This window comes from Hyperoodon ampullatus (assembly GCF_949752795.1).
Source record: "Hyperoodon ampullatus genome assembly, chromosome: 7".
In the NCBI taxonomy this organism is placed as follows: domain Eukaryota; kingdom Metazoa; phylum Chordata; class Mammalia; order Artiodactyla; family Ziphiidae; genus Hyperoodon; species Hyperoodon ampullatus.
Window position 1 is genome coordinate 46,401,472 of NC_136920.1, and position 12,140 is coordinate 46,413,611.

The 12,140-nt window shown below is 34.9% G+C and overlaps 1 protein-coding gene across 3 annotated transcripts in view; it reads right to left on the reverse strand.

The window, feature by feature from the left end:
- Positions 1–12,140, reverse strand: part of TMEM135 (transmembrane protein 135) — a gene marked incomplete at both ends in the record, with an annotated part of 235,009 nt that overhangs the window by 11,747 nt on the left and 211,122 nt on the right. For all 3 annotated transcript variants that reach the window (XM_079707603.1, XM_079707601.1, XM_079707602.1), the window contains 4 exons: positions 1,347–1,514; positions 4,726–4,795; positions 7,281–7,427; positions 10,382–10,423. In XM_079707603.1, the coding sequence (XP_079563729.1) occupies positions 1,347–1,514; positions 4,726–4,795; positions 7,281–7,427; positions 10,382–10,423 (427 nt within the window). The remainder of the gene's footprint in view (positions 1–1,346; positions 1,515–4,725; positions 4,796–7,280; positions 7,428–10,381; positions 10,424–12,140) is intronic.

The following is a 12,140-nucleotide window of genomic DNA, read 5'->3' on the forward strand; positions in this document are numbered from 1 at the left end:
TATGGCTTTGGAACATGCTGTATGAATATTTTTTATAATAGATTTTCTGACCCAGTTGCATTTTTCTTAGTTTAATTACCATTAGTTTATATTACCTAAGCAAATAAGTAGCAAAAATGTAAACAAACAAAAAAGCCTATGCTCTTAGATACGCTGGATGGTGGAGAATAACCAACCTGGGCTAAAAATGTTGGAGATAATCCACATTTAAATATTTAAGAGTTTATCTTAAGAGTAAATACAAACTCTATGATACAAGAAATGAAAAAGAATGTGAATATAAACATATTATCACCAATATTCTGCCCTATTAACTCTTGTATATATTCAAAGGTATAAGTAATGCTTCCTAGTCAAACCATTTGAAAATGTTTTCAATGTTAGTAATATTTCATAACAAGTGATTCATTAACTATAGTTTATAGTTTGCCACTCTTTCCTTTCCATTTCAAAACTTTCTCCACAACTACCTTTTATAGGTAAGTTTTATCATAAAATGAAACACAACCATCTTATCCAAAATAATTCCAGAATTCAGTTTTTCCCAGCATTTTCTTTTAACAACTGTGTGTGCACATGCACACAGGCATGCACATGCATACAGGTCAACCTTAGTTAACACATTTTACCTTTAAATTTTGAACATAAGTTTTAGATGTTTAATAAAATATGTCAGTAATATGGTTTACATATTAGTGATTCCCATTAAACAAAAGGCCATTACTTCAAATTGCAGAGTGCTGTGTCACAGATGATCCCTATATATGTGTTTAGGTGGGTGCTTATTATATATGTGTGGGTACATTTATAGGAACATGCAGAAAGAGGTGGAAGAATGTTAACTTTGTTTATTTGAGAGAGTATAGTAGAAAGAGTGAGTGAGTGGGAGATGGAAAATAAGTCATCGCTTGTATCAGTTACAAGGGAAAATCCTTACTGTTTCTATCAAAGGTTGATATCAGCTAGGAGGGTCTGAAAATGTTTAAATTAATAATCAGGTAGTCAAATTATTCAGAAAAAACAAATAGATACATCACTTTTGATGTTAGAAATATCAGGAAGTTCATATTTTCTCAGTGACTACATTGTTGAAAAAAAGAAAATGAGTTTTTGAAAATCTTTAATATTATGTATAAATGCAAATATATCTACACCTTCAAGCTTTAAGAGAAGAAATATCTCCAGCCTCTATTCCCAACATAATGTGCATATTTGGTGATGAGATATTTACAAATACTACAGAAAGGAGTATTAAAAAAATGACAGATGAGTTCAGGCCGTATCTCATTTTAACAATAGCCATGTTATTTATTTCCCACTTTTCTTTCCTCTTCTGAAAGCCTTACCTTGTATATACTAACAAAAGAGCCCAGAAAAGCTCCGAGCTGGAAGTTTTCTTTATTGTAGAAGAGAGAAAGTAGCCGGGATGGTTGTGTAAACAGATGCCTAAATGCAGAGGGAATCCGGAGGCAGCACTGGATCAAGTATCCCACGCTAAACATTCTGATAAAACCCTAGAGAAAATTGGGAGGAAATTCTGATTTACAACCAAATTTTGAAGACCGATAGATATAAATTTTATTGTCGCAGAATCAAAATGGAACTAAAAATATTAAGACAAGTTTATATCGCAGCCATTTTCAAAATTAAGTCCTAAACCTCAAACAATTTTAAAACAATTGCCTTAAAAATAAGCGTGAAATCTTGCAGCAAACATACTTTCTATGATTTACAAAGGCTTAAAAAGTCTCCCAAGCACTGGCCAAGTCTATCTATGTACCAAACTTCTACTTCTTGACATTTTATTGACATAACTGGGATTTATAATCCCTAAACCACAAATAGTTTTAGAAACAAAAGCACTGCAATTCCAAAAAAAATAGTTAACAAAACCAAATGCTTTTGGAAATTTTAACAGAAAATGCCTCTTAATCATTCGTTTGAGCAGAGATTCTTTTGACAGAAAATAATTGTATTATCTGTTTAGACCTTTGGTGTCAACTATTTAAACGATCAGGTTTAAAGAATTTTCCAGGAAAGGAAATAATTCTATCTAGGTTTTTACTTCCGTGCTCAATGTGTCAAGCTGAAACATCTCTAGGGAATGGCAGCTTTAAGGTAAACTAAACAAAACCCAAGAAAGCAAATTTGCTACAAAATCACATTTGCTGTCAACATTTCTCCATATTACCTGCAACTATCTACAGTGTAAAAGGAAGGAAAGGATGATTAATGTTGGTCAATTTCATTTCCCTCTTTAGGAAAATGAAGTTTGATGTCACTTAATGGTGAGAGACTGAAAAATTCCAGTCATCTAGAAACAAAATGTTATCAAAAAGAATAGTATTTTATAAATGATTCAGCCAATACACTGTAATACTGATCTCCCATCCTGCTCCTCTTTCACCCCCACTGGAATGGAAAAATGTCTACATTCTTAGCAGTGTTTGCTGCTAAGTTTCAAAGGTCAGGTTTGTATCTTCTGGATAGCAGTCTTCTTTTTTTAAAAAAAAAAAATTGAGTTACTATGAAGAAACATTCATTAATTTACCTGAAACTATCTAATACCTGGTTAAAACATGAAAATTAAATTGTCCAAACAATTAGCATGAATTATCATGCATATGCTTAACTGAAACTGCCTAGTGTTTGTTTACTGCATGAAGTGGTCACATCTGTATCTTGTCACTGATAATATCATAATATTAACCTAAGGGTTCAAAGATCGCACTCATGTTCAATCATCTCACACTATTTTCAAGAGATCTATTCATCCTTCCATTCATTCACCCTTTCACGTATTCAGGAAAGATTCAGTGAATGCCTCTCATGTGCCGAACGAACATCACACTAGATGCTGGGGATAGAGTAGTGAAGAGGACGCAAAGCTCTTGCCTTCATGGAGCTTCCATGCTCATTAGAGGAAGAGAAAAATCAGTAAACAAATAAACATAAAGTAATTACAGATTACAGTAAGTGTTGAGAAGGAAGTAATCAGGGCACTGGGAAAGAAATTAACAGGGCATCCTATATTAGACTGAGTGGTAAGGGAAGGCTACTGAGGGTGTGACGTTTAAATAGACACAAAAGAGAAGGAGCTGGCATGAGAAAAACATTTCGGGTAGCTTGGACAAGAAGCACAAAGCCAAAAAAGAGATTGGCAGGTATCAACAAAAAGTTCGTGTGAATGGAGTATAGTGAGTTGGGGGGAATGTTAATTCATCTGAATATTCACTCGGGTATGATTTAACATGAGGTGTAACTGAGTCCATAGAATAATGAGGTGCACTGTCAAAATATTTTACTATACTTGTGATATAAATTCCTCATCCACAAATCTCCAAATAATTCTACATTCATGGACATAATATTACAATGTATACATACATTAGCAAGTTTATAGTACTGGTACACGCTTGAAAGAATGACTACATTTTTTCATAGCTCAGTAATTCTCACTAACTTTCTTGTATACTTTTTAAAAAATATCACCTCTCCTCTCCCCCAAATTTCTCAAATACCTCTAATTTAGTCAAAGTGCTTTTCTTAGTTCCCCTCCTGAAGTTTCCCCTTGAACTAGAATTATGTCCAGTTGGAGGGAATAATAACCCTCTCTGGGAGCTGGTAGACTCTGAAGCAGCCGGCAACATTCTTTTTTTTTTTTTTTTGCCACTTTAAAAATGGGGCAGGAAATCAGATTTGGAAAGAGTGTGTCAGAAACTACTATACAACTGAAAAAATACTCTACTGCTTTTACCCGTTTCTGTCTTTGAGTACTTTAAAGGTAAGTGTTGGCTTGGGTGCGTGCCACCAACAACACTCGGCCACAGGCATTCACATTCATAGGCACTAATGTGATACAGTCCCTCCCTTTCTAGAGGGACGGTCAGGAGGCTGTCTTTTGGGGTGCTGTACAACTCTGCTCTTCTCATCATCAATAAAGTGGGGATCAGATGTTGTAAAAAGAACATAAATTTTCTAAAGCATCAGGATTGTTAGAGCACCATCAAAAACTAAAGAACTTGTAGCAGATGGTGCCACCTGTGACAGACTAACTGCAATGAAAATTAACTTCCTTCTCAGAGTTGGTGGGATGGGGGATGGGGGGCGGTGGCAGGCATGGGATGGGGGATGGGGGATGGGGAGGGAGCCCGGCCCTGGTACATTACACGGCCCTGGTATATTAGGGAGTGGGGAATTTATGTCAGTGGGCATAACTAACTTTCTTAATGTAGAACAACTGTGGACATGCTCCAGTTACCTCCATGCCTTAAAAAATGTAACAGCTTTACAAGTCCAAAACCAAATGCCACTGTCCCAGATTGTGCGGTGTATGTGACTGATTGCTGATCCCCTAGCACACAGCACAGTCCAGAGGCCTTGTTCTAAGATGTATTCTGATGAGGATACATTGCAAAGTACAAACTAATTTTAATTTGACTTTATTTTTCTCTTTTTTGTTGTTGTTGCTTCACCTTCTACTTTGTAAGTTTTACATTTATTAAGTAAGCTAATGTAAAAATTATTTAACAAAGGATCTGGTAAGTGAATACTAAAAGCTAAAGTGTTATCTATTTCTCACAAGTGTCTTATTCTTCAAGTCAAATGCAAAGAATGATAGCAATGATTGTCAACTTTTCCACTTACGTTTAAATTATGTTTTAATAAATAAGTTTTTTCTATACATATTCCCTGTGGTTATTAAAGTAGATTTTATATACTTACTTTAATGCAATAAGAGATGCAATTATCCTCATAGTGTTTGCAACATCTATGCCTTGGTCCATGCTTACATCTGAAATTAAACCAAAAAAACTAATATAATTAAAATGTGTGTGTGTGCATGTGTGTGTGTGTGTGTGTTGATCTGCTTAAAACTCTCTAACCAAAAACAGAGAAAACATTATCAACTCGTTTCTAAATGTGTGCATCTTTTGATTTTTTAGGACATACAGAAGCAAAGATAACAGATTTTTTTTCCCTTTGCTGCTCACCATTTGACACACTGTATAAGATACGTGACTGCAGTCAAAATACTTGAATGTGGAACAGAAAAGCCATATTGGTACATATTTGTGACTAACTATGAAAAATATGTATATGTTATCTCAATACTCTGCCAAATCTTTTGGAAGCTTTAAATCGTTTATTGTAGCGTATAATGGTCATAAATCATCCATGACGTCAGTACTTGAGCAAAAATCATAATGAGAATGTGCTCAGGTTACAGGAATTTATACTTAATTATATTTGAGAGAAAACATCTGGGAAAGAAACATGATATAGTATTAGAATTTAAAATTCAGTTTTTAAAATAAATATAGAAATAGAACATGCAGGAATTCAAAAGTAGTTTGTGATTTAACTGTAAACAACTTAGTATTCCAGTGTTTAATAAACATTTCTGCTGGGAGGACTACTATTCAAGACACACTTATTTTAGTTATTTGGTATGTCTACTCCAGGACTATTTACTCACTCCAGGTGTAAAAAAGTAAGTAGAATATCTAATGTGGGTTTAACTCTCCCCCTTTCTCTTTGAAGAGTTCGTGTTCCAAAATAAGCAGTCTTTATAACTCTTTCAGAATACAACTAATTAATTATCTTCATGGTTGGAACACATTAACTCTTTCTTGTCTATGATAATAACTTGCAGAGTGATATCCTAGCTCTCTAGTTCCATTTGCAAATTGATTATAAAGACCTTCTCCGAAATTCAATGCTGCACTGCAGCTGGAGTATACAGGCAGCCTTCCCTAGTCAAGGGTGACAGCAATAGTTCATTCCTTATGTCGTTAGCATGATATGACATATCTGGTCATGCGAAGTTGTTGAGTGATTAAAGCTAGGGGCCTGAAAAGGGGTGAATCAGAGAAGGACTGCCTTATGTAAACCATCACTCTTCATACTTCTGAGTGTCCTCTTCAAAGACATCTCTCAGCCATGGCTACCAGAACTACACAGAAACTGTTAAACTCTCTTTGCTAGTGAAGTTAAATTCTGTTATCAACTATACTGTCATTTAATCTTTCCTAGTCTTTCATTAAGATGGCTTCCCAAGTGCTGGACTGCCAGTCTCCTATGTCATCTGCTCTGCTTCTACATTATCTTGCACCTGCTTTCACACCAATGGACCCACTGAGGCTACTCTGACAAGTTTTGCCATGGCCCGATCAGCTCTGATACCCAAGGCTTCATTCACCCCCGTCACACATTCTCTGCATTCCCCTATGATTCTTGTTGACATGATTCCCATTAACAGGATCCCCTACATCACACATTCTCTGCATTCCCCTATGATTCTTGTTGACATGATTCCCATTAACGGGATCCCCTACCACAATTATTACTGCCGTCTACCACCCCTTTCTTTCCTTTTACCTTCTTCTGTGGTGTACAGAAGAAGAGACAAAGTCTTTAAATTCAGTAAAAGTTTTGAGTACCTACTCTGTGCTCGTGTATGTGAAGCAAACTCCTATGTTATTTCATTTAATGCAAGCAACACTCCTTAATAAAGTTAACTGATGAGGACTTTGGGATGCAGAGTGGTTAAATCACTTGTTCAAAGTTCCAAAGCCAGGAGGGGCAAAATGAGTTAAACACAGGTCTTCAGATTTCTTAAAGGGTGTCAGCTTCCTGTAGTTGATCCCCTAAATTTCTATACTGCCTCCTCATTCTACACTCTCTAAAATAGCACTACAAGATTATTTTTATTGGCTGGTATTCTAATTTTAAACCTTTAAATTTATTTTCTTAAATATCTTAAATATTTGAAATGCAAATGAAGACTTACTTATTTGTATGAAATAGACTTCTTTGTATAAATAAAGATTTCTTATTTTATTTCCAAAGCCCTAAAAAGTTCCACTCTTGCAAAATATCCTCCACTTAAAGTTTGCTCCTTATTATATCTATATCTTCTTAAATCTCTCTTGGAATTTTTCTTTCTCCTTTCCACACGTGAAACATTCGATTAGCACATATTAATCTGTTTCCTGAAGTTCCCTATTCTAGCCTCCTGCAACTCTGCTTAGTTTGAAATAGAAAAGTATTTCAATTTCATGTAAAACTATTTTAAAGGCAGATAATGGTCTATAGTCCTGCTAGAAATAATAAACAACATTCACTTGCCATCATGTGCCTTTTTATAAAACTCTATGCACAGTTTCTGGTAAAAAAAAAATTATTACCTGAAAAGAAAACAAAAATACCTTGGCATGGTACAAATGTTATATAAAATGGTGACAAAATGTGCTAAAATATCAAGATAAAGAACTCACACTGAATCCACAAGCTTCCTGACTAGAGCAATTATATTCGTTCCTCTTGGTTTTTCCTCATGTTTCTCAGTCTTTTGTTCCACTTTTGCATATGCCGCCTCTGGTGAATAAGAATGTGTGGGAATTTCTTCCTTCCCAACAATGAACCTAAAGAAAAGAGCACAATGAGAGGCATTTTTCCCCTTAAAAAAAAAAATCAGTGAGAAAATAAACTGATTTTGTTTATATACAAATACACTGTGGACAGTACCTTATCATTTGAAATAATATTTTCCACAATTTATATAAAACTAGTCATCCTTTAAAAAATAGGCTTTTGAAATCTGAATACTCAGAAAATGTTAATAGCTGTTTATTTAACAGTGCAGGCATCTTAAAATCAAATACAGCATAGCTCTGTGATGAAACACCCTTTTAACTGAAGTCACCGCTTTTTTAAGGTATTACACAACTTAAAAGTTTTTTCAAACAAAAAAGCAGATGAACTATTAACTTGGATCTACTAGTTAATGACAAAATTCCTATTTTTTTCTCTAAAATGTACTAACAGTTACAATTGAATGCATTTCTCATTTTTTTACTCTAAATTTATATCTAATGTCACTTTGAGTCATAAAACAGCTGCAGTGCAGTAGGTGGTCATTATATGCACATGAGAAATAGAGGGCAACTAAAGAATGAGAATCAGAAAGTGGTTAAGAGTCTGTGTGTCTTCCCCACATTATTAGAAAATCTTAAACTTGATGTTATTCTAATCTACTTACTTCTCTTTGGAAAAATCTAATATCCAGGAGAAGACACCATTCCTGTATCATCAAAACTGGACTATATTTTTCCAAAGACAATACAAAGAAAACATTACCAACCATTAGATATCACTCAATCAGTATCCTTTATCAGAGTTTTCATTTTTGCTGTTTTCACCATCACTATAAGAGTCACTGCTCTTATAAAGAATAACTAAGCTTTCCTTAGCCAATTCTGCCTGCTGAACCTTCAGAAAATACCACAAAACATAGATAAAACAGGAGACCAATAACTCTACGCTAAAATTCTAGAACATGGGAACTATGGCAAATTTAAATATTCGTAAAAGAGAGAAAAATTGTTACTATCAACAAGTGCAACCCATCTCATTAGGACAAACTTGATAAAACATCTAGTTTACCAAATTGTAAGGGGCGTGCAATGAGATTGTTTGTCACCAGATGGCAGCTGTGCCTCCTTGGTAACTGCTGGTCCAAAAGAATTTGGTTCCTAATCGTGGGTGTGAATGGAGAGTTTAGGGTCTGTACTACTGCTCTTTATAAACAAGGTAAAACTATGCTCGAACAGATACAATATCTCTCATACCTTTCCTAACACTGAAAGGAAAGTGTTGCTATTTTGGCCAGGACCTACCATTCGGATTAGAGCTCACTTCCTTGGAGAAGCTGCCCCTGCCCCAAGCTGGAGTGAGTGAGCCCTCCTTCCTTTGTGCTCTCACAGCCCAGTGATCCCCTAGCACTGGAAGCACCTTTTTAGTAGTTTCTCTGCCCCACTAAACTGTGGGATCTGTGAGACTATATATACCTTCTTTGGTATTATATCCCAGTGCCTGGCATAGTGTCGGGCACATAATAAATATTTAGTTAATACCTAGCAAAGGAATATCGTAATAGCGAGCATTTTCTGAGCATTTACTACATGACAGGCACAGCACTGAGCCTTGGACAAAGATTAAATCATTTAACCCTCATAGCAAAACACTATGAAGCAGGTAGCATACTTTCTATGACAGTTAACAAGAAAAGGCATCTTGTCCACAATCAAAAATATCAGTAATTATTTGAACCCAGAAGTGTTTAACTCTAAGGTCTGGGTTCTTAGTCACCAAACTTTGTACATTATTAACTATGTTTTAAACTACGATGAATCAGCCTTAGTCTACCTTCAGACTCCTGCACTGGCTCTTCTCCCGTGGTTCTCTCCTTGACTCTTTCTATTCCCCTAACTTCCACTATTATCTTACAGAACTAGCAAGAGTGAATAACTATTTTTCCAGAATATTTTCCTGTAACACAGAGAAAATGTTAAGTGCAAATAGTCCACGTCAGCTCTTCATTATAAGTGGATTTGAAGAAAACATATGCAAATATCCAACACATTCTGAGTTTTGGCAAGGATTCTGGGAGTCTAAGGAAAGATGCAGGAACAATGGCAGAGTTTTCTCTCTAGGAAAACCAACCTTTGATTTTGTTACCAACTTTCAGTTTAAGTTGAAACTTAATTCACTTAATTTAATTAACTAAACTTTAATTTAATTAAGGTTTAATTAATTAAACTTGATTTAAGTGAAACTTAATTCACTTAATCTGTGAATTACACAGAATCCTATGTAGCCAATGCAACAACAACAAAAAGCTATTTTCCAATAAGTTTCATGATCTTTTAATGAAAAATATGACATGAAGAAATTACTGCTGTGTGTTATGAGTTAGTTACCATTACCAAAGAATTTCCACAACCAAAAATACTCTATTCAATAATAGAGAAAGTTTCATTTCCTAATGTATGTGAAAATGTTTGGTGAACTATAAAATTCAACACTAATGCTAACCAACATCTCTACAGTATCGACCACATGCCAATTACTGTGATAAGAGATGGGCTACGAGGTGAAAAGAAGACTCCAGTGACTCTAGTGAAGCCTGTAATACAAAATGTGTTTGACAATGCATGAGTCCTGCCCTAACAAAGCCCGTAATCTGGTACCACACAATTAAGGGCTTCATTTTCCAGTAATTGTTCATGTGTAGCTTTGTCTTTCCAAGCTCCATAAACAGAGAGTTCTTGTAATCTTCTTTAATACCCCATACTGTAAGGCACATAATAGGCCCCCCAAATAGTGGCTGACTGACTGATTTTTAGGGGGAAAATTAACAAATTACTCTGTTAATGAAATGTCCACAAAGCCACTTTTGTGACTTTTAAAATTGCTTGCAACTTAAAAGTGGAGTCAATAAATATTTATTACAAGTATGTACGATGATATTACTTTTTACAAAAAACTTAACTTGTAAATTCTCTTAACATAAAGATAAATAAAATATGCAACTTACCTAAGTGCAGAGAATGTAAATCCTTTCAAACCATCTTTGCACCTAAAACAATACAAATTTACAATGATAAAATAACTTGTTTGAGATATAAAGTAGTAGTATTAAATAGCTATTAATTTTTTTCCTGAAAATGATTTTCTTTTAAAGGTGAAACTCTTTTAGGACAATGATTTGAGCAGTACAAATGGTCAAACAAACAACAAACAATGAACAAGCCATCTTACACAAAATGATTAAAATGATAATGCCTTCCCATGTCGTATTAACATAATTTAAGGCTCAATTCTCAGATTTGCTGGTTGAAGAGAGATTTAAAGTAAATCTTCTAAGGGATCCATGTGGACTTAAAATGAAGGCTGGGAGCGGAGTATTCTTCATTCTAGCCAATCCCTGGGGGAGCAATTTGTTGTGAAGAGAAAGACCACATACACCTGCTGGGTATTATGTACAGGTCAATTCAAGGTCCTGACTTCTTCTCCCTGTTTATTAATTCAGTGAATGCAGAGCAATGTAGAGTTGGCAGGCACAAAAAGGCTTCAAGTTCAGTTAACAATTTTAACTTCTGAGTAAGCCCAATCAGAAGAGATAATGTAGCAAGAGGAATAGGGGGTGGAGGAGGAGAGGAAAGAGAGAAGATTCCAAATATTACTGAGTGCTTACTATTACTGGGCATTGTTTTGGGCCCTTTATATGTGTCGTCTCACGCAATTATACCACAACTCTTATGAATAGGTGTTTCTCTACTCCACAGCTGTGCAGAGACCCCCCAGATGTGGTAACTTCCCCGAGGTCACAAAATAAAAAGTAGTCAGAATTCAGGAAAAATAAAAAAAATCACTTCATCTGACTTAAAAGTTATGGTTTTCTCTTATACCTCCTCCTAAAACAGTGTATTCCTTTTAACTGGGGAAGACTGAAACTACATGGCAACTGGGGTAGGGGGGAGGGGGGGATTCTCACATCTGCAAAAAGTATTTAAACAAGATTTTAAAATGGGGGTGTTGCTATCCTGGTCTTAATGGTCTGCTCTATAGGTATGATCAAGTTACTAGAGAATCTTTGGGTATCTAGTATCAAAATTCCTTGGAGAAACTATAAAGATTGGTGATATAATGATGCTCTAACATATGTTAATATTAGACACTGGATATTCTCGGACAAAAAGTACAGCCTTAAATCTAACTGGACAATTCTTTCTGTATGCCTTTTATATGAAAGGTCACAAAGGAAATGAACAAAAATATAAGAAATCTATCTAAAATTTTTTAAATATACATTTTTATTGGAGGACATATAGAATCTCAGGAAAAAACTTAATCTATGTGCACTGAGATGTTTTAAAGCACTTAAGAATTCAATTAAGCAACATAATCTACTTTGTGGTCATGTTAACAGTGAGAATGTAACCAGAGAATTTAGCTAACATACTATATAATTATCTACTCTGTATAGAATGAGGATAAAGGCAAAATAATTCATATGTTAAGCTTAAAGCGTGCATGGGAAAATTATAGCATTAAAATTCTTAAAGTTATCTGTTTCCATCTGAAGAAAGTGTTCCTCAGTCATTTAAAACCCATAACTGAGTAATTTCTAGATAGGTGGGGTGGTGAGGGGTTAGGTTGGGAGTCTATTGACTAGAAAACAGAAAGCAGATTGATTAAAAGATTATGTACAACTGGGAACAAATTTTGGCTCTGGTATGTTATTGTTAAAAGATAGCCATTTGTCTTTGTGCAATGCTGAATAGATAAAGGGT